Source organism: Rhipicephalus sanguineus, chromosome 3 (assembly GCF_013339695.2).
Source record: "Rhipicephalus sanguineus isolate Rsan-2018 chromosome 3, BIME_Rsan_1.4, whole genome shotgun sequence".
Taxonomy (NCBI): Eukaryota; Metazoa; Arthropoda; class Arachnida; order Ixodida; family Ixodidae; genus Rhipicephalus; species Rhipicephalus sanguineus.
Window position 1 is genome coordinate 154,891,293 of NC_051178.1, and position 26,268 is coordinate 154,917,560.

Consider the following 26,268-nt stretch of genomic DNA (forward strand, 5'->3'; position numbering starts at 1 on the left):
TATTGAAATAAGTGCGATCGAGTTTGATTCTGTATACTGTGCCTTTACTATCGCAATAGCTTCTTTCGTATGGAACAAGGATACTTACCGTAGCTGTGACCACGCTCTTGGCTGAAGGTGTGGAACATAGTGAACGAGATCATCGTCATCGTCATCACCATCACGATTCCGCTTCTCAAATGAAGGGAGCCATAGAATCGGGCTTCCCCACATATATACAATTTCAGTGGCGAAGCTACATTACAGGAACGCGAAGACCTTACGCACGGACACCGCGTCGATAATACGTAATAATCATGAAGGTATGACATACACGGTACTTGCTTCTTCTTTTGCAAGTAAATAGCATTGCTGCACCACCTCTTCAACGTATTATAGCTGGCCACTGAAACGCTCGATCCTTATTCCGGACACCTCGTACTTAGGGTGTACACCTAAGCTTCGTCAAAATGCACCCATCACTTTACGTAATCTTTTTGGCCTTCTTATTCTTGCTTTTGGGTATATGAAAAAAAAAACTCACACATGAAAAATATGTCGTACGGCCTTTGAGTGGCCTCGTTCTGATGTGTACGTTGGAGCATTGGAGCCACGTACTGCGTGGGAATTTAAGCTCTAAGAGATTTGCCTGGTTACTCGCATAGCGCACTGCTCCTAAAGTCCCTAAAAAGTGAAAAGATCTAAAGACTTTAACTGCTGATCAGTGAGGCCTCCGCCTCTATCTGCCATAAGCTGCTCCACCGGTTTTATTTTCGTTTGATCGATTGACTTCGCCGCGCATTCCTTCTTCCTTCTGATTTGTTCAAAACAATCTGAGCCAAAAAATATGGTCTGGCCCATGTACCAGCTCTTCGTGTAACCATTACTCGCGTAATCAACTGTCGCTTGGAAAGGCAAGTTCTGTTGAAAACGTCAGCTGCAAAGGTTCTAGAAGTCGGACTTCCGTGGCGTCCTGCAGGGAAAGTGTCATGCGGTGCAAGGAGTTTTCCGCCACAGTAGCAACAGTCGTTCATCGTTTAGGACTCTCAACTTGATATACAAGGTGGGCATTGTCTGGAAAAATTAACCATAAAGTGGTCGCTATGTGGCCTCATAAAACAAACTTGTTGCACAAGCAGAAGAGGTATTCGCAAGACAAGAATGAATAAACAAAAAAAAATGTGATATGGCAAGGGTTAGGGCCTGCAAGGTTACAGCTAACAACAAATCCCACTATCTTTTTTTTTTTTCTAAAACGTGCGTGTAGCTTGTCACAGAAAATAGTCAAACAACCACCGAATCAAGATTATCTTTGGTATACTATTGCACCGTCTTGATGTCTTATTGGTATCCTATTTAGAAACGAAGACGAAACAAATGTGTGACCAAGAAAAAAAAGGTCCTTACAAACTATCAAGTAGCACGAGTCGTTGGACAAACTAGGGTTCTTTCTGCGGCCACTGAGTGTCATTTCCAGATGGAGTACCACGAAGCACGTCACGAAGGTTCTGGCAGTAGAGGTGGTACATCGTGGTATTTCCGCGTATGCTCCAGGGCACCCGCGCTGGCAGCTTCTTAAATCTTCGGACGGCTTCTGTTTCTCCTATAATGCCATGAGAAAACAGGTACATCACACCAGATGCAACACCCACGATGGCCACTTGGGCAGATACACCAGTCTCTTCTGTGCATTGCAATGACGGAGTCACTGTGAGAGACCATTTCGAACCGATAGAAAACCTCAGGATGATTCACTTTGCGAAAAGTTATCTTTGGTGTACTACTGCGGCCCACGTGGGCACTCACGTGAGATGCAAATATTAGGACTCGAACATCTAGTGAACACACGGCCAGGAGTCTGAGCCTTGCTCTGGTGTGAGATCTGTGGGAAGCGTTTTCTCGCTAATGCGCGTTGTCCAAGCTTCGCTTCACACTCTGACGTTGGTTTCCGGACAAAGATTTCGTCCAGCGATCACTGGCGCTACCGCACTTGGTCACTTATTGTCCGTCGGTAGCCCACAGTTCCCTCAAGCGACGTGAGGCGCAGAGCAGATACTGACAGTTGTCGATAAACTACAGCCAACTCGACTACGAACTGCAGCCCAAACAGTGGTGCTGGGCAGGAAGCAGCCGCTAACAGCAAAGAAAGCAGCAGAAGAGTTAAGAAAGACGCGTGTGTGGAGAGTCTTCCGGCACCAGGCGCTGACGATGCATGTTCCACAGTTTCGTCCAGAAGTCCCGCAGAACCAGCCACTGCTTCCATGGGCAGGAGGCTGAAGAGCGCTGGGCTACGCACGCGCACCAAGGCGTCCAGGCGCTGCGCCTCGGCGCGACAGAGGGTCCACGAGGCAGGCCACGATGTTGGCACCACGAGCAACACGAGGAAATCAGGGAGCGCTGGATCCAGGTGGCCGAACAAGTCGCACTGGGTGCTGGACAGTTGCGTGCGGAGCCACCACAACAGCTCGGACAGTGGCCGCTCTTCCTTCTGGTCGCTGCTACCATTGCGCCAGGGTCTCCCTAGGACCAACCGCAGGCCCCAACCTGTCGCAGGGTCAACGACATGCTATTAGTAATCGAGTGCAAATATGAAATGCGCGCACAGGCTTATCCAATCAAAGACCAGCGCAAAATATTCCAAAACGGTTATGCCGAACCCCGAAAGGTGGAGGAGGGGTTAAAAAAGAGAAGTAGACAACCACCCGTTTTGTAGCGCGAAGGACGGTTCTCAATTTCTCTTTCTTACCTCCACCTTGCGGGATTCCGCAGAACCGATTTGCCATATTCTGTGTGCGCGCGCTTCGAGTTGTCGATAAATTCGTCCTCGCGCTGCCAATCCCTAGCTTCACGGTTAGCTCAATTGGTATAGCGACCGCGGCGTTGGTCCCGGATTCGATTCCCGGACCAGGACGAATTTTTCGGCAACTAAGAAGCTTTAATTGTTTCTGAGAAATCCATATAGATTTCCTTGCGGCTTCGGGCTACAATACGGGTGGTTGTCCATTTCTCTTTCTTAAAAACAAGCATGCCAGAAAAAAGGCTTACCGTTTTGCGATTGAGCGTATATATACACTGAAATAGGGCTGCGGGCAGAAGAAAGAGAGAGATAACTTTCTTGGGTCCAGCGGCTTGGGGATAAGGTCCACACTTAAACGGCGGAAAGCTCGCACGAATATACGGGTACCACTAGTGCACACAGATAACCGTACACTCAGTTGCCAAGTATTTAAAGAAGAGCGATGGACTCGCGGACACCAGCCCGGCACTCACCGCAGTGGGGACAACAGGTACCGGGAAGCCGCGCCAGCAGCGCTTGACAACCACCTGGTGGCATTAGCGGGCACCGCACCTGGTCACAGCCTTCCTTCCCATGTCTGTGTAGGCACGGTCCTCGGTAGTCGACCAGCACCCTCTGCGCCCAGGCCGCACATTCGCTGGGGTACGTCTCGCCGTCTATGCCGCACACGGGGCCTCGCACACGGCACCCTGGCTCGCAGGGGCCGAGGTGCGCTAGCCACGATTTCGGGTCCCCGTCGTGCTTCGACATCAGCGTGCACATGTTCGGATGCTCTCGACCCTCTGTGTCGCAGACAGGACCACTGCCGCGGCAATCTCCGCCTGTGGCGTTTCCGATGCAGATGAACTGCTTGCACGGACCCAGGCAGGCATGTTTCCATGCCACGCACCTGCGCAGGCCAACAAATGATGCACATTAGGAGCTGCAATCTGCTAATAAGGTCAGGTGCTTGCAAACATCTTGTGAAGCATTACGACATTGTTTGAGTACTATAAATTTTAATTCATTTTTGAAGGCATAAGCAAAATCGCTGTTTCAGCCAAAAGGCGAAGCTTTGGCTGCGATATCAATGTGCCAAATTCAACCGCGCTAGAAGAGGAGACGCTCGCACCGGTATACATACCTCCCTACCGGTGGCTTTCACTCGTGCCTACAGCGTACCACGCGCGAGAAGTGATAGGAGCTTATCACACTCGGACTTTATATGGAACATTACACCGACGGCGACAACGACGGCGAAATTCCGTCCGGAGTGTCCCTATAACTGTTAATACAATAAAAAACCTGCCAATCTATATGTCGGCGGTGCGCTACGGATCCGTCACATTTCCACGCTTTCCGTAAAGAACCCAACTTCTTCCAAATTCACATTTTAGAAACATATGCGCAATATACCTGTTGTGCAGCCTAGCTATACGAAGAGGAACGAAAACATGCAACACGCCGGATACACACACACAGTATAAGTCAAGGAAACTGATTCCAAGCTATGGCGTAAAGCCTAAAGAAAGAAAGGGGACGTCACTGCTTAATGCGAAGGGAGGTCGTTCAGGTATACATCACGAAGATAGACTCGCTCCTCGCGACTATTTACGACCAAGGGAAAGGAAATATTGTTATAGCGAGGAACAATTTACGGCTTATTTATACTCTGTAAAGGCCGGCCCCTTTCGTGGGTTTGTAAAGAAGAAAAAGAGAGACACACAGCTAAAGTTATGCAGATGAACTCGCACCAATGAAGAGAAAACGCGATTATACGAATCGCCTTAGTGCTCTATCTAGTGCGTGATGTGGCAAAGGTACTTTTGCAGAGGGGTAGCCGGAGTTGTCGTGAATAAACCAGACACCAATCAACGCCCGGAACTTCCAGCCCTTCCACATTTGCCAGCTTGCTGTTATTTCTTCTCTCGTCTAATCAACCGACTTGGCAAGAGTGATGTAAATGCGGAAGAGATGCTGCAGGAAGCTTGTTAACGAAGGGCGAGATTCGACCAATGTTGTGGCGTATAGAGCGCCGCGGCTTCCGTGGAAGAACGGGAAATCAGGGCACAACATTCAAGAAAGTAGGAAGTTCTCGCGCGGGGGTGATTGCATTACCGCAGGAAAGAGGCATCGTGCGGAAGATAAAGGCCGCCAGAAGGGATCGCACTAAAACCGCAGACACGGTTCGCTCGGCGCACGACTGTCCTATAGAGTAAGACGAGATTTCACGATGCGCGCGTCGCGTTCAGTAACTCTTTTTCATTGTCGTTCATCACACTTCTTTTCTTTCGACTCGTCAACGTTTCTCACCTGGATTCGGAAGAGAGTGCACGCTTTTCGTAGAAGGTAACAGTCCCAGGCCCGCTACCCTTCCTTCCTTAACATAGGCTCAGTAATTGAGGTCAGTGTAGGCCTGCCGCACTACTCCACACTACTCTTTTGTTCTCGCGGACCGATGCAACTAACGCTCTTTGTAAGACACGTATCTCACTATACGCCATCTTACGCGTACGATCTACTTTTCTTGGACCATTGTGGTTCGTTTCTGGGCACTACACAAAAATTCCGCGTGCCGACCTGCTTCAAATGAAATTAGGAAGTACAAATTTTTGTGTTGGTTATTTGCTATATAAATGGCGCCATAGCACTGGAAAGACGGTAGCACGTCCCGTCTTTCCAGCACCATGGCGATCTCCTTCATCGAGACAGGTATGGTGTCCGCGGATGTGCTTAGATCGATGGTGAAGGGTTCTGTTGTTCTTTTAGCAGTGAAGCTGTTAAAGCTGGGAGTTAGACGTCCGTTAACAAGAAACCCTAGGCTGCGCCGCGCCTGCGCTAAAATAGTCAAGCCGCCGCCGCACCGAGGAGCAGCCGCCGCCGAGCCGTCGCCATAGCAACCGCCACAGTTTCTTGCACCGTGGCTCAGGACTCAGGTACAGTGATTTCAACACATTTAGAGTGTCAAGCTTTGCGCGTATTCCGTATCCGCCCGTCGCCGTCTCTTGGCTGCCGCTTATTCGGCCAAGCACGCTGGATCCAATCGCCGCCGGCGTTGTGATTCCCGTGCCGCAACACGACGAGCTGAGGGTCAATACCAGCTTCGCTCTGCCAAGCTTTGCGAGACTTAGTGCAAACTTCCCGCATTTTTTTTTCTTTTCTTTTAAAGATTTACAGGAACAACGCGTGGACCTTGAAAGGAAAATCATTTCTCTTTAACCAAGAACAAGAAACAGTGTCTTTGGTCACTCACCTTTTGGTTATTCCTCGCGCTCTCTCTCTCTCTCTTTAAACGTTTGGTGTGACGCTTCTTGGGGCAAGAAGGATATATTGTCTAGTTCAATCTGCGCACACTGAAAAGGCTATTCGACAAAGTGACCGAGTGATATTACTGACATTCGAGTGGGAGTCGAACGCGCGGTGTCTGAACCATATGGTGGCATTCGTAGTGACGTCATCGTCGTAGTTATGTGGTCTACGGTCTTAGGGACTGGAGCCGACTCTGGTTATTAGTCGATGTGCCGCTGTTTTTGTCGCCTTTGTCGTAATGCTTGTAGATACCGTTCTTTTAGATTGACCGAGATACATCTTTTTTATCTGACCGCGGTATCATTTCTTTCTTTATCACGCTAGGCCACTTCTATCTATCTATCTATCTATCTATCTATCTATCTATCTATCTATCTATCTATCTATCTATCTATCTATCTATCTATCTATCTATCTATCTATCTATCTATCTATCTATCTATCTATCTATCTATCTATCTATCTATCTATCTATCTATCTATCTATCCATCCATCTATCTATCTATCTATCTATCTATCTATCTATCTATCTATCTATCTATCTATCTATCTATCTATCTATCTATCTATCTATCTATCTATCTATCTATCTATCTATCTAGCCGCCTACGTCTGCGTGCTCTCATGATCGCCTCCTCAACTTGGTGTACACCGACATTGGCATGGGAGGGTAAGAGGATTTGACGAATATGACTGTCGGGTCATGATATGAATAACGTGAAAGTCCTGTCGCGTACGTCGTCAAACCCTTTCCTCCAGACACGTGTGGCGCATACCCGTTTACCACCGGCCGTGGTTTACGGGTATGGGCCACAGGTGAGTGACAGTTTATATCTATCCAGGAACGGCGAGAACAGACATTGGTAACTTAAAAGCGAGAGCGTTACGAAAAACTGACATCGGCAGCGTTGACGCGACGAAAGGAAAGAATGGAAATTAGGATCCCAGCAGAAATCAAACCCAAGCATTCTGCGTGGCAATCAGGTATTCTACCACAGAGCAACGCCAGGTCTATAAAGTGGCTTGGAAAAACAGCCTATGCAGGCGTAATGTCGGTGCATCGTCAATTGTGGTTATGGTGCTGGCTATCCAATTTTGCAAGAAAACAATAAACACTACATGATACTCATACGATGTGTACTCCTACGATATAGGCGTCATATCAGATTAACGTCTGTGGTTCCAGTGTTGGCCCCGCTTTTATAGCACTCTAATAAACATTACGTTTGTATTCCTATGATTCAGCAAGTTATATATAAGCATTGCTCGACCCCCGAGGAATACATTAACGAAAGTTACGTGTGATATTCACATCATCGCACCGCAAAGTGCACTTAGTCTGCCAGAACAACGCAGTGTCCTCTTCATTTCCCACGAGGCTGCGCGATGGCCTCATGCTGACCGAGGATGATGCCAGATTGACTAACAGCCGCTTTGTAGACTAGGCTACGTAGGCCACATACGCCCAGGTAGTCTACGGATACGACAAGCGCCATCCACTCATAGGCGTGCCAAAAGGGGGGGGGGGCAGCCCCCGCCCCCCTAGTCACCTAAGAAGAGGGGGGCACAGTCTGCCCCATACATTGACCAAATAGGGAGGGGGGGCGCTGCGATGAACCTTCGCCCCCCCTCCCCCTGAAGGGGAAATCTGCGCACGCCTATGCATCCACTGATGTTGGTCTACGTAGCACTATCCAGGCCTACCAGCCTCGATGGCCTATACCTCACCAACGTAAAGGCTGACTTCCGGCTCATGTCGCCGGCTCTATCGACAGACAATTTGTCGACGAAATGACCGAGGCATCCACGATTTCTAACAGCTGTACTATACCCCATACTTCACTACACATAGACCCCTCGTGACCGCGATCACGACCGGATCCGTTAACAAGTCATGACCAGCTGCTGGTGCTCACTGACCACGGTGATGATGACCTTGTTCAAGAACTGTCAAGAATCTCTTCCACACATGCACATGGGTTCGTGAAACGTGTGTGCGTTCTCCATCATAAGGGACAAGTATAAGTACTGCATAACAGCTTACCGCTTATAGTGCTGGTGATACCCACGTTACTGTTGGCAGCGTTACCTAACTGTAAACAATTGGTTATATAACACATATGCGGCTCTTCAACATATATGTGTGCGTATAAAATTTATACAAATCTTTAGCGCCATTTCGTAACGTTTCGCTCAATAAGAAAATAATTACGCCACATTCACCTTCCCGCCGCATGCTTCGCATAACATCGACTCCCACGGTACGTGGAATCTGCCGATTTTTTTTATTAAGGAGATGTTAACTAGAGCGCGAACATGCGTCCATAGTAAGCCTTATTAAAGCACCAAGTGCAACTCCGTTCATCAGGGATAACGAGCGAAAAAAAAAGAGCAACGGTAATTAATCGTAATGTTGGCATTTGAATGCCGTGAAGCTTATAAGCGAGGTAGCAATAGCACAGCGCATGACACGCGCACGGCCACGCTTTCTATTACACAGGGGCTAGCTCTCTGTCACAAAAAAAACGCCAGGCCTGCGCTGAAACCGCAGCACAGTCACAGCGAAAGCTGGAAGAGCGGCGTTTCTAGAGCCCGTTAAGCTCTCTTGGGGCTACAAGACAAGTACACTAGAAAGGTACCCACTACGCCATAAATCACAATTTTTGTGAAGTTGGGAAGCACCTACTAAGCCATTATTCGTCATTCTGCGGAGAAGCAAGGCACCAGCTACACGTCTGCAAGGCATTATGTGCACTTTGTTGACGCGACGACTGATGACGATGAAGAATTATGGCTCAGCCCTTTGTAATGGGTTGGAATCTTTAAACGGCCCACCAGTTATGTAATTTGCATTGGGTGACGCCCGGTCGCTCTTTCCCTCTCCCGTCATGCTGTATAACATGCGTTGACGTGGGAGAGAGACGGGGGGGGGGGGGTCGAAGAACTTTACTGAGACCCCGAGGAAATGGATCATGCGCTTATGGGCTTCCTTGGCAACCAATACAAGTGCACTTGCGAGGAACCCACTACGCTATAAATCATTGTAATTTTACTGAGACCCCGAGGAGGAGGAGAGGAGGAGAAGGAGAGAAAGGAAAGGCAGGGATGTTAACCAGTCTAGAAGGACCGGTATGCTACCCTACACTGGGGGAAGGGATGGGGAGATATAAAGATAGAGAGAGAGAGAGAGAAGGAGAGCACGCACGCACAAAAAGTCGCACACATTTCACGGTCATCATAACGACGTTAGTCTATAAGCGACGGTGCAGGTCTGATGCCTTCAAGAAGTTTAGCACTGCCTTCGTCGCCTTCACCCGCGATGACCTATCAGGACGACATTCCAGAATGGTTCCTGCCGTCATCGGTCTGGGATCTATGCGAGCAAGAGCGACGGCGAGGGATTTCCTCTGCGCATTGTAGCGAGGACAGTCGCAGAAGATGTGCTGTAGTGTCTCCTCGCTACCACAGTTGTCACAAAACGGGTTGTCAGCCATTTGGATTCGAAAGGAGAATGACTTTGTGAAAGCCACTCTTAGCCATAAACGGCAAAGCAGAGTGGCATCATTTCGGCGTAGTCCCGTAGGTGTCTGAAGACGCAGATTGGTCGGGCAGTGGCGGTGGTGGTTGTGCAGTCTGCTTACTGTGTTATAAGTGGAGGAAGTCATTTCTTGTGCAGCCACTCGAAGTTGGCTAGCAGCATCGGTCCTTGATAGGGGTATCGTCTCGATCCTGTCACCTTGAAGAGCTGATCGAGCAGCATTGTCGGCGTGTTCATTGCCTATCAGGCCGCAGTGACTTGGCAGCCACTGAAATGTCACGTGGTGTCCTTTCTCTAACGAAGTATGGAGGAGGTATCTAACCTCGAAGACCAACTGCTCGTATGGTCCGTGTCGCAGGGCTGATAGCAAAGATTGTAGGGCTGCCTTCGAATCGCAGAAGACTGACCATCGTTGGGGCTGTTCACGGTTGACTACACAAAGTGCAGCGCGAAGAGCGGCAAGTTCTGCTGCTGTTGATGTCGTTGGGTGGTCTGTCTTGAAAGCGACGCTGATAGCTTTCGCTGGGACGACCACTGCTCCGGACGAACACTGGGGGGTAGTTGACCCATCAGTATAAACATGCACATGATCTGCGTACTTCTCGTGTAAAAGAATCAGAGACAGCTGTTTCAGCACTGGAGATGAGAGCTCAGATTTTTTTCTGATTCCCGGGACGTTGAGGTGCACTTCAGGTTTAATGAAGCACCAAGGAGGTATCGCTGGCTTAGATGCGGGGCTGAAGCCTGACGGAAGGTGGGCAGAATGGTTCGCAATCGTTGCACAATACGATGCCCGTGGTCTTTCTGAAGGCAATGTTGCAAGGTGGTGGCAATCGGCCCGGGAAAAATGCCTAATATGAGCTCTCAAGGCTTCAACCGCAATGTGCGTTTGCATAGGGTGGTCCCGTGCGATGGAAATAGTCGCTTCAGTCGACGCGCATTTTGGCAAGCCAAGGCAAACTCTGAGAGCCTGAGCTTGTACAGCCTGCAGAGTGCGAATATTTGTCTTGCATGTATTAGTCAATACAGGCAGACTATATCTCAAAAAACCGAGAAATAGTGATCTGTACAGTTCCAGCATTGCGTCGACCGACATCCCCCAGGTTTTTCCACTCAGGAACTTGAACAGCTGGGAGATTGCTGTCAGACGCTGTTTCATGTAAGACACATGCGGGCTCCAACGGAGGTCTCTATCTATGATTATACCCAGAAATTTGTGGTTTCGGGCATAAGCAATGGTCCGTCCTTCGATAGAAATGGCATAGTGCGTCATTGGTTTACGTGTGAAGGCCACTAATGCACATTTTTCCGGGGATATTTGAAGGCCTTGCTTCCCGAGATAGCTCGCTGTCACACTTGCAGCTTTTTGAAGCCTCGCTCGTATCTGGAGGCGTGTGACGGCTGATGTCCAGACACATATGTCGTCTGCGTATATAGATGTCTCGATCGTGCATGGTAGGGATTCGGCAAGATCAATGAGAGCGAGATTGAACAGAGTAGGACTTAGTACTCCGCCCTGAGGAACGCCCCTGCAGGTATAGTGTCGTGTGGTTGGGCCGTCGTCGGTTGACACAAAGAAAGATCTAGCTGTCAGGTAGCTAGCAATCCATCGAAAAACTCGACCACCCAGGCCAACCATCTCAAGGGCGTCGAGAATGGCCTCGTGTAGCACGTTATCGTATGCGCCTTTTACATCTAGGAACAAGGCTGCAGACAAACGCTTGCGTGATTTCTGCTGTTGGACATACGTTACGAGATCAATGACATTATCAATAGATGAGCGATCACGTCGAAAGCCAGCCATGGAGTTTGGATAAACCTTGTAATGTTCGAGATACCACTCGAGGCGGCTGAGGATCATCCGTTCCATTATCTTTCCCACGCAGCTGGCCAGTGCGATAGGGCGGTATGAGGCAAGTTCAAGTGGGGACTTGCCTTGCTTCAGAAGTGGTACCAAACGACTTGTCTTCCATTCGTCAGGAACACTGCCCTCTTGCCAGGATGCGTTGTACAGACGTAGCAGCTCTCCCCGCGCAGTCTCACCCAGATTGCACAGGGCTCGATATGATATACCATCTGGCCCCGGTGATGAAGAACGCCTGCATAGGGCTAGTGCCGCCTCAAGCTCCTCCATTGTAAATGGAAGGTCCATGCGGCCGTCACGGGAATGAGGAGCGTCACTTTCGGCCAGAGCACCTGGACGAACTACTTGGTCTGCTATCCTCGCGCAAAAGTCTTCTGCGACATCAATGTCTCGCCGCTTTTGGAAGAGAGCAAGCGCCTTGAACGGAAAACGCTGTTCAGGAATGCAGCGCAGGCCACGCACCATTCTCCAGATGTGAGATAGGGGCTTGCGGGGGTCTAGTGTCTGACAAAACGTTCTCCAACGTTCGGAGGCTAACTTGTCCATACGACGCTGAATCTTCTTTTGCATTCTTCTGGCTGTTCTAAGGTCGTTGACGGATTTTGTGCGCCGATATCTGCGTTCCGCACGGCGGCGAAGCGCTCGCAGTCTTTCCAATTCGGCATCAAAATCGTTCCGCCTGGATGTAATCGATATCGTGCGCATGGCATCTTGCATTGTGCACTTGATGACTTGCTCTAGCCCAGTGCTTAGACCCGCTTGGCAAGCATCCTCCATGTCAGACTTATAAGTGGTCCAGTCAATTCTTCGAACGGCCTTCCCTGGACCAGATCTGGACATCCCTTTGATGCAACCAATACAAGTTCACTTGCGAGGAACCCACTACGCTATAAATCATTGTAATTTTTGAGAAGTAGGGCAGCAGGCACTGTGCCATTTTTCGTCATTCTACGGAGAGCGTTGGTACCTGCTAAACGCATGTAAGGTATTATGCGCACTTTGTTGATGCTGTGCCTGATGACGATGAAGAATTATGGCAGATCCCTTTGTAATGGGTTGGAAGCATTCAACAACCTTCTCGTTGCGCAATTCGCAGTGTGTGACGCCTGGTTACAGAATTCGCGTTGTGCGACGCTTGGTGCTTATTTTCCTGTTCTACCACGCTATATTGCATCTGCTAATGTGGTTCTTTCCCGACATGAAGCCTGTATAGGACCTTTTTGCAAAGCAGTTTCAAGCACCGGCATGGCTCAGAGGTTGAATACTGGGCTCCCACGCAGAGGACCCAGGTTCGAACCTCGTTCCATCCTGGAATTTTTTCTTATTTCGTTTTTTTTTTCTTATTTCGAGCGATACTGGTTACGGACACCGGCGGCGGCGGCGGCGGACAACTGCGGCGCCAAAAACGGCCGGTGAAATGATCTCATAACAGCTTTCGCTGTAAAAAGTGAGGTACGCACAGAAAGGTACATTCTGTAAAGAACACTAAAACGTGAACGTTTCTTGTCTTTCTTGTGTGTGTACATTGTTGTTGACGCGTGAACACTGTTGACGTGTGGGCATGGTTTATGACGTGTGAACACTTGTGTTGTGAATCGAAATTTCTGTGCATAAATTTTGCTTTACTTTATTGTTATTATTATGTTATTGTTAAGGTGCAAATTATTATGTAAGACAAGAGGAGTAACCGGAGCCATACCTAGGCACCAACCTCTCCTTAAACACAGTTAATAAAAAAAGGTATATTCATAGAGAAGTAAACACATTTCTGAATGCGTTAAAAGCTTCTATTACTTTTGTATCAAATTGGTACATAACTTTTTTAGGCGCAGAGCACAGGTGCACCTTCTGACACTGTTTCGACGTGAGACTTGCTGACACCAAGGCTAAGGAACACTGGCATTAAAAAAAATGTCATAGTTCCGCTGCAAGGGCGAAGCGATGAATCCGATAGTAACAAAATGGAATGTTATGCGCACTCCTTTAGCATGCGACTTGGCGTAACTCAACGAAACGCTGACATAAGAAAACGTGGCCGCTTCAGCGACCTCCGTGCTATACTCTCAACTCAAACTCTGCGATGAGAATGCAACGCGTACAAAGGTGTGAAGCGCCTGCCGATCTTTGTAAGAATACGGCGCTCGCGACGCGACCGCGGGCGACCACGCCCTACCGGTCAAAGCGCGGAGTTCCTGCCGAAAATACACAGCGCCCCCACCCCCCTCAGACCCTGCCACGTGCCCTTCGCGCGACGGAGGCGGCCGGCGCGTTTCATCTGCGCTTGATCAGTGATCGACGGTACCTCTAGCAGGCTTGCACTCGTACATATAGAACATACGACTCGTGGGGCGATTTTATCAATTTGGACTTTATGCGGAACCTCGCGGCGGCACAGTCGGCAACGGCAATAATACGCCAGGAGTGTCTATATAATTGCTGCCGCAATAAAACAAGGACACCTCTCCGACTCGCTTATACTTACACGGGAGCTCCTGCAGGGCAGGGTCGCCTTGCGCACGGATCCGTCTGGTGGCAGGGACCCGGTTCCCACTGGCCATGGGTGAGACCGGCACAGCGGGCCAGGCATGGGCTGCGGTGTGTGCGTCCGTCGGCGCCACAGACCTCTCCTTCGTCGTCGTCATCTTCAGGACGGCAGCCGCAGGGAGCTGCGAGGCACCGCATTTCGTATGACATTGCAATGTGCACGAATTGCAGGAACGTGGATGACCGCGATATTTAGAGTAGATTCAGACGTGCATATTCCGCTTGTTTGTGTGCGTGCATGCATGCGTGCGCTCTCACACCATGACTAAAGTGCACGCTTGCTACACTGAACAAATGCGCGACTCACCGTCATGGAGAAGGCAGTTGTGAGCTTTCCTGGTGCAGCTGATGTGACCGTTGCTGTCGCAGCGACAGCGTAAGCAGCCGTGCACCAGAAAGCGACTTCCCGGCGCTGCAAGAGAAGGCGATGCCAGATCAATTGGTTCTCTTTCTCTCTCCCTCTTCTCTTTGCCGTTTTCTGCTTTATATGCACCCTTGAACAATGCCAGACGCGCCACGATCGGCAGCAAACGCACTTTGGCGGTTGTCTGCCAAGCATAGGGAAAATACTACTGAGTCTGGAAAAGGTTGTGCCAATATGCCGCGCGCCTCGCTGAATCATTGCGTAGATGAATAAATAGGTCACTTGCGCAGAGCTTAGCGAATAACAAGATTAAAAATGAAACAATGAAAAGTGCGAGAACGGTACGGCACGTGTTAATCTGTACAGCAAGTGTCTTGCATGCGCTTCGTAATGTATTTTGTCTATCTTTGCCGCAATAAAAACTCGTTATGCGGTGAAACATACACACTGTAGAGCTGTGAAGCGCGTTTCTAGTGCAGAGAATTGTATTACAGGTGAAAAGAAGGCACTGGTAAGTCCTAAGACCATTGCCCCCAGTACTAAGTAACTGTAAAACTAAAGGTTGGATATTCTGAAAAAGGACGTCTCACAAGGCTGGGAGAGAAGTTCATTATTGTGAACAAAGGTAACCATACCTCTCACGTTCACATTTGGTTTCAAGGAAAGTATTTTTAACAGGAACGTCAAACTCTTCAGAAGCCGTCAAAGGTCATAGTGATGGGGCTTAAGGTTATCAAGGAGATATGAACTTTAATAGGTTGCATGCCTTGTCCATTGATTGGATATGGAAGGATGGATAAAGTGATGAACGAGAATATAAAAATAAGAATCGCGATGAAGCATGCAATTTAGGAATTTGAAGAACTACGCATTGGTACTCGCCGATCCACGAGGAAATCAGTGACATTTAGCATGAATTTAAACATTTATCTGGAAGCTGTCCCAGAATTAAGCCCATGCCTTAGAGAACCATGCGACAGCCCAACGCCGACCAATCGGAAATTAATCTTGCATCAGGTCGTCCTTCTGAATTCTGCCCGAAATAACTTTGCAGATATATGCGGATAGGCTGTTTACGCTGTTGTTTTCCTTGCGTTCGCATTCAATGAACTAAGCAACAGTAGGACAAGATCGTGGCAAGCCCCGCGGTAGCTCAGTGGTTCGATGCCGTTCGGACTCTGATGAGGTCGCGGGTTCAATTCCGGTCGCGGCAGCCGCATTCCGACGGGAGCTAACTACTAAAACCAAAAAAAACACACTCATGCACGAACACAAACTGCGTGCACGCTAAATAACCACAGAGGTTCAAGTTATTCCGGTGCATCCCACTGCGATGTGTCCCCTTATCTCGTCATGCCTGCGGCTCGTAAAACTCCAGAAATCAATCAATTAACTAGTTATCTTTTATGACAGAGAAATATTGTCACCCATCCTTTTGTAGCACGAAGCTATAAGGAAATTGTACAAATTTGTTAGTAAAGAAAGCTTCCCTACTAGACGAAAAAATCGTCCTGATACAGGACTCTAACCAAGAGGCGAGGCTATCTACGGTTTCGTCGCTGTACTATATGAGCTAACCGGATGGCTCGCGGATCGCAGTGCGATGGAGAAGCGATCGACAGCGTGAAGCACGCTTACACGACTATAGAAAAGCAGTTACGCGGATGCCCGCAAGGAGAATGATCGGGATGACCAAATAGTTTTCAGTTAATTCGCTTACAGCGGGAACGTCCATCCAGCCAACACTGCTTCGGTGCGGCGTCATCGCAGCCGGTGTGTAGGCATTCGGTCAAGGCACCGGACTCCGAGCAACGGCATTGGCTCCAGCAGAGCCGGCCACCTTCCACGCGTGGCAGCCTCGCAGGGGAGCCTTGCGGCACCAGTGTCCCCGACGAAGAGCCCACGGGGCAACCTGTGAGGAACCGCAGTACACTTGTCGTGGCACACTGCGTTACTCTTGCCCACCAGGGAATGCATTCTCGGACTATCACCTTCGGAGGCACTTTCACTCGAGAGAACCGGCGCTGGGCTCACACGAACAAGTGTCAGGCAAAGCGACGCTCAGAATTATCAACCAAAAGCAGCCAACGTGACCAGTCATGACCATCTGGGCGCCAGCTCATCAAGGCATTCCTGGCAACAAGATCGCTAACCTCGTGGGTCGAGATTTGACCCACCGAGCCGACGCTGAGGAAGCCGAGCCCGAGCGCATGCATCCTCTACAGTCTCGTCCCACGACATCACGCAGAATTACAGGCTAACCCGCAGAGTGGTGACTGGCATGCTTACCTTTCAGACAGCGGTACTTGCTGCACGACTGTCCCGGAGCACAATGCCTGTTCACGACGCAGATGGACGAGCTTCCGCAGGGCCGCGATCTGCATGGCTGAGTCGCCGGCTCTGCCACCGGTGGCGTTGTTGTTGGCTCTGTAAAACAATGTGGTGGAAGTGCGAATGGGAGAGGTTTTCCTACTGAAAAGTTCCGCATGCCATTCCAATAATTCCCTGTGTTTTACAGCGAAAGCTGTTATGAGATCACATCAATGTGCCGCAGTTGTCCGCCGCCGTCCGCAGTTGTCCGCAGTTGTCCGCCACCAGGCGTCACGCAATGCGAATTGCGTAAAGAGCGAGTGGTTTAAAGCTTTCCACCTATTACAAAGGGCTCAGCCACTACCGTTCGTCGTCATCAGCCACAGCATCAACAAAGTGCACATAATGCCTTACAGATGTGTAGCGGGTACCTCGCTTCTCCACAGAATGACGAATAATGACATAGTGCCTACTACCCTACTTCGCATAATTATGCTGATTGATGGCGTAGTGGATACCTTGCATGCGTACTTGTATTGGTTTCTCCAATAGTTTATAACGGTCTCTAGAAAGACCACTCTTCCAGCTTTCGCTGCGACTGTGTTGCGCGTTCCGCACAGGCCTGGCGCTGTTTTTCTTACGTAATTCATATATTTTCCACATACTTGCCGAATGTTTCCCATATATTTCCGTAAGTATCTTAGCGAAACATGTGGAATTATTGGAACGGCGTTAGGAACGTTTCATTTGACTTCTTGGGTATATTTACGATTATGACCACTCTTTTAAGTCGTTATTATATGTAGAGAGGGGCGATGATAAAAATTACGTCAAAATTTGACTGAATCCAGTTATCATTGCTCCAGGACACAAACCCAGGGCAGTTAATGTCGTTGAGGCATGCGTGGCGCAGAAATGCTAGAAGTGCCTAGAAGCCAGGCAACAGGACACTGACATGCTCAGCTTGAAAATTATTGTTATTTGGATATTCTCTCACAAGCAGCATAGATGGAAAATTTGACCAGGATACATTTTTGCCAGGCCGATAGTTCAGTGAGGAGATCTAGCGCTCCAACGAATTCGACAAACTGGAAAGTGAGCCAACCTGGAACCTTCGTGAGTTTTGAGTGCACTTCCGCCTATGAGGCGTTCTGTGATAAACGATGAGAACTTCCCAAGCATTTAATTTTTTTTTTTCCATTTAGGAATAAAAAATTACAAAAAGATAAAAGAGGGCGACATGTATTTATCATTGTCCCGTACAGGCCTCTTCGTGCGTTCACTGCGTCGCCATCCTGACCATCTTTCACCAAGCTGAGAAAAAGCGAGAAATATTTGCCAGACGCCCAGAACACATACTCACAGGCGGCTATTAATATCATCCAGCAGAGCAGCCGTAATTCCGATCACAACTGATTTGTATGCGAAGGCACGCGCGCTCGCAAGATTAGGGGCTCCGCCCGAACCAATATGTGCGCGCGAATGACTGCTCTGGAGCGGTACACTTCATGCGACGCAGGGTTGGGGGAGATATGAGCCCCGTTTCAGCGAAAACAAATTACTGCGAAAGCTGTACACAGCGAAATATTAAATAAATGGAACTTTATGAGCGTAAACTATAAGGTTGCGAAGTATGACTTCCCGAAACGGCAGAGAGTTACGAGGGACACCGTAAAGTGCGCGGTATCCAGTAGAAGTCCTCTCCTCAATGTGCAGAATATAGTGTGTCCGAAAAATCACCTTTTATTTGGCTTTTCTAGTGAGTCACAACGTCATGCACGGATAGGCAACCGGTGTCATGATTATTATACGCATTCATGACCACCGCTGCTCTAAGGATTGCGTGAATGGTCAGGTGTCGCATTCTCGAATTTCTATATAACGTGACACGACGGTATTTATTTATTTATTTATTTATTTATTTATTTATTTATTTATTTTACAGTTCCTCGTTGGGCTTTAATTGTGACCCTTTTCAACGCTAGTGCCTCAGGTACCACTAAATTGCGTAAGCGCGCTTTGCCTTTCAATCACTGTTGTTGTGGAGAAGCCAACTTTTTGAGAATGTTCATATGGCGATAGTCATGCATGTATCGAATGGTTCATTAGTCTCTGTTGCAGTGAATGCGTAAAACGGACCTCCATGCAAACATGCCATTTCCTTCGCACAGTACACTAACTCATGTGAACAAACGCAAGAAGAGAAAGGTAGGAAAGTAACGTACGTGTGTCCACCCCGACAATCGAGAAGCAGGGAGCTCCGGGAGGCGCCAGAGAGTCGCACAGAGGTGCCAGCTGCCGTCCATCTTTACAGCGAGCCGCCAGGGCCAGGCAGTCCTCCCTACGAAGCAAGTGCGTCGTTCACTATACAATGGTGAACGGACGCTTCAGCGCGTGAGCTGAAGAATCTTGGAATTGGCTAGTTGGTCCATAGCAAAAAAAAAGAAAAAGAATAAATAAAAAGGTTATGATGATGATGACGAAAGAAATTCTGCAGCATGAACAAGGACATGACGAGAAGAGACACATGAAAACGTGAACACAATTTGGATGTTAGTAACCAATCTTGTGGGCACCTTTCTTTTCATTGCCAACAGTGTAAATGCACTCCACTTTTTCATAACACCACGTTTTTTGAAACGGGCGCATGATGAGCTTGAAAGCGATATCATTGAGGCACATTTCTTTAATCTTGGAGGAGGCATAGGTGTGTCAGTACGCCATCATTATCGCTCTTGAAAAAAGAAGTTGACTTCGGGACAGGTTTCGTCTGACTTCTGGATGACGTGCGCACACGTATATACGTCACTTTCACGATTAAACATTCAGTTGAAAGTCAGCGCTCGTCCTGTTTTCGTGCGTCTCTTCTCGTCCTTGTCTAGTTCGCGTGGCAGAATTTCTTCGCGTGAGCAGCTTCGTTTAATTTGTCGTCGCGCCCGTCTGTGTCGACGGGTTCGCGGTGCTGCGCTCGAATGTATACCTGCAGAGAGTACTGGAGTGGTGCGTGGCGTGACAGGGTCTGAGGTTGAGCGTGCAGGCGAGCGCTCTCCACGCGTCCGCGGGACAGTCTCCCAACGGCGAGGTCGTGGCCTCCCGCCGGGCGCCGCCGTCCATCGCCGTCGGCGGTCCGCTCCGCATCCACAGTCGGGCGCTCTCCCGCGCAACGCGGTCGGCGCTGGCGTCACACCGTCGGTACAGCGACCACGGCCTACCTCCTAGGTGCGCGCAGAAGCTCAGAGGTCCTCCGCAACCTAGCTCGCACGGCTCGTCCACTGTAATGCAGTTCCATCATTACATTACCATCATAGGTGATCCAAAATATTCCGCTTTGCATACGCAAATGTGTACTTGTTCTTCTTACCTGAACTCATGCGCGAAACTATGTAGTTAATTGATTAATTCGCCCTTGGGCTGCCAATTGTTAGCTTCCTGGTTAGATCAATTGGTAGGGCGACCGCCCCGGTAGAGCGAATTGGTAGAGCGACCGCCACGAGAAATCCGTATGTATTTCCTTGTGGCTTCGTGCTGCAAACAGGTGGTTGTCGATTCACATTCCCCTTGCTTAAAACTCTGTGGTTCATTTCACTGTTATATTGTATTGTGTTACACATCTCGCATCCTATCTGGTGCCGTATTTCTTTTTTTAAGGCAGTTCAAAAGACGACAACACAAGACAAAGAAGAGCACAGATCTTAGTGCCTCAGCTCAGTGCCTCAGCTCAGTGCCTCAGCTCAGTGCCTCAGCTCAGTGCCTTAATTCAGTGCCTCAGCTCAGCGCTTTGCCCCGTAGCCTTCTTTGTCGTGTGTTGCCGTCTTCTACGCTTAGTTAAAAAATGAAACTTAGCCAACCCACCCAGTCTCACATTCTATTGCCATATTTTGTTACCTTCTTTTTTCTTTTTTTTTTCTCGTAATTTATGTTTCGTTAGCTAAGCGACAGTGTATAGCCGGTGCCGCACTGAAATTGCGAACATCCCCTCTTTTTTATTTAAACAAAAAAAAAAGGATTGGTGATTATTTAACGGAACTCGACTTCAAAGGGAATTCCATAAATTGTGGTGGGCGGGGAGCAGAGTGCTGGATTTCGGTCAGCACTGCATTTCGCCGCAATATCGTGTGCTTCAAAAAGACTTAGTCGACGCAGTGTATGTGTGTGTGTGTAGTCACTCAAAAAAAAGGAAAAAGAAGAAACAGAAAGCAAGAAAGGGTCCGCATATCTCTGGCTTGCGTGTTATTTCTCAATCCGTCAAAACTGTACGGTTTTAATGCAGCGTGAAAATATAGGGCGCACGCCCGTTCCCCCGTGCGAGAGTCTCTCTTGCCCACGGTGAGATTCACGTTCCCACCGCGCGTCCGCGAACCTTATTCCGTGCAGTGCATCGTTCAGCGGCGTTAAAAGACGAAGGCCTGACAGCGATGAATCAGCAATATATACGGCCTTCCTACACGCACGGAAAGTTCAACCAAATTTCGCAGTTGTTACCCTTTATTCGGACTGACAGCGGGTATTGTCTCGCCGGAGCGAAATGCGATTCCAGCGTCGCGGATGCTGCATGATCCACTAACGGTTCCAGCATACAGCCAAATGCGCAGAAAGCGTTGTTGTTGCGAACAATGGAGCTTTGTTCTGCTAGCTTTGTTTGGAGGAGCCTGATATATAACACGGCACATTACTCACTCGCACAAGCCTAGTGCGACTGAGAGCATGCAGAAAAAGGAAGCACATGGAGGGGAAATTACCTAGAGGAGAGTTTCCGATTTGCTACCATGTGCAGGACACGGGGAAGATGGGGTTACAAAAGGGAGAATCGGTAAGGCATTCCCATCATCTAGCACGATGCAAGAAGCATAGAAGGGTTTGCGCGGTCCTATGATACGAATATGAGTCCTCTCCATGTTCTGCGCCAAAACAAACTTGCAAGGCTCTGACGTAGCGTTAGAACAAAGTGAGACTTTACCCGGTCACTTAATTTCGTATCCTTATTATCACGATCATATTAGCCACCGTGGTGGTACAGTAGTTACAGTGCTCGGCTGCTGACCAGAAGGTCGCGGGTTCGACCACCGGCCGCGGCGGTTGCATTTTCGGTGGAGGCCAAAATGTTAGAGGCCCGTGTACTTAGATTTAGGCGCACGTTAAATAACTCCAGCTGGTCGACATTTGCGGAGCCCTCCATTACGGCGTGCCTCATGATTATATCGTTGTTTCGGCACGTAAAACCGAACTTCTTTTTTTCTTTATCGTCTTCGCTCCCTAAGAGCAAGGATACAAGTAGACAGTGCGTATAATGTCATGACCAGAGGACCAGTGGGAGGCACAGGTGAAAAGCCCAAGTCCCGTTAACCATCTACGGCTGATGAAATGGGCTGGGCTATGAGCCCGAGCCGAAAGCTACCTGAAATGAGATGGTTGTCCACCATCTGGCGTAAACAGCCCGGTCGAAAAATTAAAGTCTAATTCTCGTTCTATCGTCGCTGTACTTTGCGGACTCAGAGAACGGAGAGCAAGATAGGCGACTGCCTGAAACGTAAGCACTCGTCTTGGTTGAAAAAAAAAGGGAGGGGGGGGGGAATCAAAAGCTCTTAACAGTTATGAAGTTCAGCACATGGCAGGACAAACGAGAGGGACGCTAGACGGCCACATCACCTAGCTCGGTGTCCTTGCATTTGTGCCTTCGCTTAGTCCTTGTGCTCCATAAGTAGTCCTTGGTGATCGTGTATAGCCTAAGGCACCCAACCGCGTCAACTTCCATATTCGAGGTGATTGCTCTGCGATGATTAAACGCGGTCCATCAATCATTAAATGGCCTGTTACGGCGACGCGGAGTTGAAGTGATGCAACTCTCCGGTTATGCATCGTGACTTTTTCGTGACGCCAGTCTTCGAGCGGACTCGTGATGAGTCTCCTGTGAACGCTCCTGTGCGCACTACGAACGAGGGGTAAGCAGCTCTTTAAGGTAATCTCCCGAGCTTTGAAGTTAGCTAACGCGGTGCTTACTGCACGCATGCTTAGTTAATCTTACGTCATTCGACAAAGGAAATGAAGTTTCGCGCCCTTAACAGCTTTCGGGCGCACATCCGCCGACTCATTTTCTTTAGCGCAACGCATTCTTTGAGCGGTCCCAACAGGCATGCGACGGCACCGTTAGATTACAAAAAAAAAAGCAATGGCCTCTAAGCTATCATCGTGCTAAATACGGCACATCACAGTTAAGTGCTGTGACATACCTAAGTCCTTTGCTTTTACCCTCCACTACATTAAGCGTTCGCGTTCCGCAGCTGTTTTGTTCTCTTTGCTATTAACAAGGTATTTGCGTAATACGAAGCTCATGATGTACAGGAAGGCGTGCCGCGTACCGCGTTCCGTTATTCTTGTCTATTTATTGAGACGTTTTTTGGGGGACGTGGATTAAGAAAGTCACGCTACACTTACCTGGTTAAGTTAACGGTTAACGGTTAAGTCTGGACGCCTCCAAACGATGCAAGTACAAACCCATATTATTTGTGGTGTAGTGGAGTGAACGCTACCTGAGGCGTGCACCAGCGCTAGAGACCGCGAAGACGAAGGTCGTGTCAGTTGGCTGACGCCGAAAGCAGTATTTGGAGAGTTTTCAACCCTAGGCCACGTTATTGTGCAACTAAGCAGTGAATAATGTTGCACGCAGGAAGTGGAAAAAAAAACGAAAAGGAAATAAAAAGGATTTCACGCGTCTTGACAGTAATGTTGGCGCTAAGCGCTTTCACATAAGGTGAAGAGCACAATACGGATCACAGATGAAATGTAGAGGTGTGATCCATCGAATCTCTTTTGGAAATTACAGATTGAATTTGAGCAAGGGATGAGCTTTTTCTCTCTGTAATTCAGCTTGCCCTCTGGAAATATGAACTAAGCAACGCTTCACATTGACAGAAAGTGAACACACACCGTCGTCGAGGCACTGTCGCAGGGCCGCTTCGGCTGGCTGGTAGCGGCAGCGGTTGTGGAACGCCTCCCACGAAGTCTCCCACTCGGATCCGTACGCCTGCAGCACAACCGCGTGATGGTAATACCAGCAAATCGAAGTGCAGGCAATGCAGATGCACAGCAAGCGTTGCGAAACTCGTAACGAACGGCGCAGTGACTCTCGTTGCTCGGCCTTCTCTCTCAGAGGAAATGATGCCGTACTTGCAATAAATTCTCGCCGTAAGCCGAATTTACTTTCGATGTGCACTTCCCGACGAAGCAACACCGCCAGCGTCTTGTTCTTCTTTCACCTTTCTTTTTTTTTTCATTTCCTAATCCCCTCTCCTGCGCAAAATATAAAACCAGGCGCGGGTTTGGTTGGCCTCCCTGTCTTTCTATCACTTTTTTTACTCTATTTCTTTCTCTCTCACGCAAGAAGCTACAGAACATTCCTCTGCAGGCAACATGTGACGTCCTAATCTGCTCTTTTTTGTCGTAGTATTGGCGGTGTACATGGGAATTTGCACATGAACGGTTTTTTTTTTCTATAAGAGTTTATTTAGGCAGTTCAACAAAAATTTATAAAAGATTTTTCTCTGAAGTATATGAATTGTATAAACTTGTAGGCTCTTTCTTCTTGTCGACGAGTAATGTCTTTAGACTTCTAGTTGGGAACCTGCTCATAAATTGATTGATTGATTGATTGATTGATTGATTGATTGATTGATTGATTGATTGATTGATTGATTGATTGATTGATTGATTGATTGATTGATTGATTGATTGATTGATTGATTGATTGATTGATTGATTGATTGATTGATTGATTGAAGAAATGGTAATGAAAGAGAAGAAAGTTGAGTTATACAAGAGAAAGTACTCTGTCTGCTCAACATGCTAAATAAGATACATTTTTGTGTGTGTATACAGTATATATACTTACTATTGCCAAAAATTATAACCTTGAGAATGCGAATCTGTATATCTATAAAGCGTGCTGAAAATGTACAGCATGCAAATATTTAAGTCCTATAACAAGACGGGATAACCGTTTACAGGCGCTACTGTTTAGGATAGACTTTGCCTCATGACTGTACAGTCACTTTGTTTCCAAGGCTTAAAGGGCCCCTCAACAACCTAGAGGTCGAAATTTAGTTGTGGTGTTGCAGTTGTGCGCGAGTCTACAACGACCACGTATTCGTGAGAATTTTTCTAAACGGTGCCGTAATCGTGGAGTTGCACGCGTTTGACGACACGAAAGACGCCCTCGCTCGTTTCCCTCTTTCCTTCGCTGTGCTCCGTTAGTCGGCTCGTCTCTCCTCCTCGCCATGCGAGGAGGAAGAGCAGCAAGCGCGCTTACCTGCGAGCGGACAAACAGGTGTTGTAGATGACGAGCAGCAAAGAGTCCAGAAGGTGTTGCGAGCAGACGACATGTCGACGTCACGGCGAACGCTGGGCGTATGGGGAATGCCGAAAGGCACGGAGAGGGGAAGGGATTGTTTCTCGGAATTTGTGGGGCGCCCGCGGTTCGCAGCACTGCCGCGTTTGGCATTGTTGATCGTGACGGCATTCTGAACTCGATGCGCGCGTTTACTTGAACTGTTAAAAAAAAATATCGAAGGTGGTTTAGATGCTTTTTAAGGAAAAGGCAAGCACGATGTCTGAGAATGCAGTATAAATGATGCTCACCCGTAGGCACATCCTCTGGCACTCGATAGTGGCGGCCCTGAGGCAGCACTGCAGCTTGGCTCCGTCTGCCGGCAGCAGCTGCGAGGACGGTCCGCTGCGCCAGCCTAGCAGACACTGCCACAAGCGCTCCTGCACCCAGGCCGGGAATCATATGCGCACCTTGTGAACCTCCGAGCAATACGTTTATTTCCAAATATCTTTTGCAAAGCATACGCCCTGTTTTCAAGCAAGGGTGCACATTAGTGATCGAGAGAGAAACAACGATAAGAGTGCCCTACGTCATCATTACAAAAATATTGGAGAGGGGCGAAGCATATAGGGAAGGGTGTTTCAGCTCCACTAACGTGAAACCTGGGGAGGGGCGAAGCATGCAGTGTGAGCCGGTATTTCCCACAGCAAAATCGCTGCTAATGGGCAATGAGAGGCAGAAAAAGATGGAGAAGAACGGCCTGACCGAGGTAATTCGCCACATTCTTTCGAGAGAGATTTCTTTGATGATGCACTAGTGGTGCCAAGCCTGAAACCGGGAATGTAGGGAAGAGTGTTTCAGCTCCACCAACGTCCGCGGAAAACTGCGTCGGAATGAAGCTTACCCTAAGGTGCTTCCTCTTAATTTTATTCTTCCCTGAATGTCCGGTTTCAGTTTCCTAAGGCATATAGGGAAGGCTGTTTCAGCTCCACTAACGTCGTGGGTTATTTGTTCGGCTAACTGTTGCCGTCTTCATTTTCAGTGTACCGGTGGCGAGTAAAGCACCATCACTCTGCAGATATGTTTCAAAAAGTGGTGTTTCAAATAGATGACTTTACCGTAGAGATCTACGTTTGTGTCTCTGGTTTTAGATAGAAACTTGAGCGCCTTGGTAAATTTCTTGGCGATTCTGACACCGCTGCTAAGCCAAACATAATGTTTTACGCTGTAACGACGAACCTGTAACTCATAATGTGCATAGTA

General features: G+C 48.5%; 1 protein-coding gene across 1 annotated transcript in view; it reads right to left on the reverse strand.

Moving 5' to 3' along the window:
• Window positions 1–1,221: 1,221 nt before the first annotated feature.
• LOC119387507 (reversion-inducing cysteine-rich protein with Kazal motifs) overlaps window positions 1,222–26,268 on the reverse strand; it is a 46,501-nt gene continuing 21,454 nt past the window's right edge. Inside the window, exons 6-15 of the mRNA XM_037654914.2 lie at window positions 25,317–25,445; window positions 23,610–23,706; window positions 19,666–19,957; window positions 18,911–19,026; window positions 16,665–16,802; window positions 16,096–16,287; window positions 14,319–14,423; window positions 13,950–14,133; window positions 3,250–3,665; window positions 1,222–2,523 (exon numbers count right to left, since the gene is read on the reverse strand). Coding sequence (XP_037510842.1) covers window positions 1,961–2,523; window positions 3,250–3,665; window positions 13,950–14,133; window positions 14,319–14,423; window positions 16,096–16,287; window positions 16,665–16,802; window positions 18,911–19,026; window positions 19,666–19,957; window positions 23,610–23,706; window positions 25,317–25,445 — 2,232 coding nt within the window. The 3' untranslated portion in view covers window positions 1,222–1,960. The remainder of the gene's footprint in view (window positions 2,524–3,249; window positions 3,666–13,949; window positions 14,134–14,318; window positions 14,424–16,095; window positions 16,288–16,664; window positions 16,803–18,910; window positions 19,027–19,665; window positions 19,958–23,609; window positions 23,707–25,316; window positions 25,446–26,268) is intronic.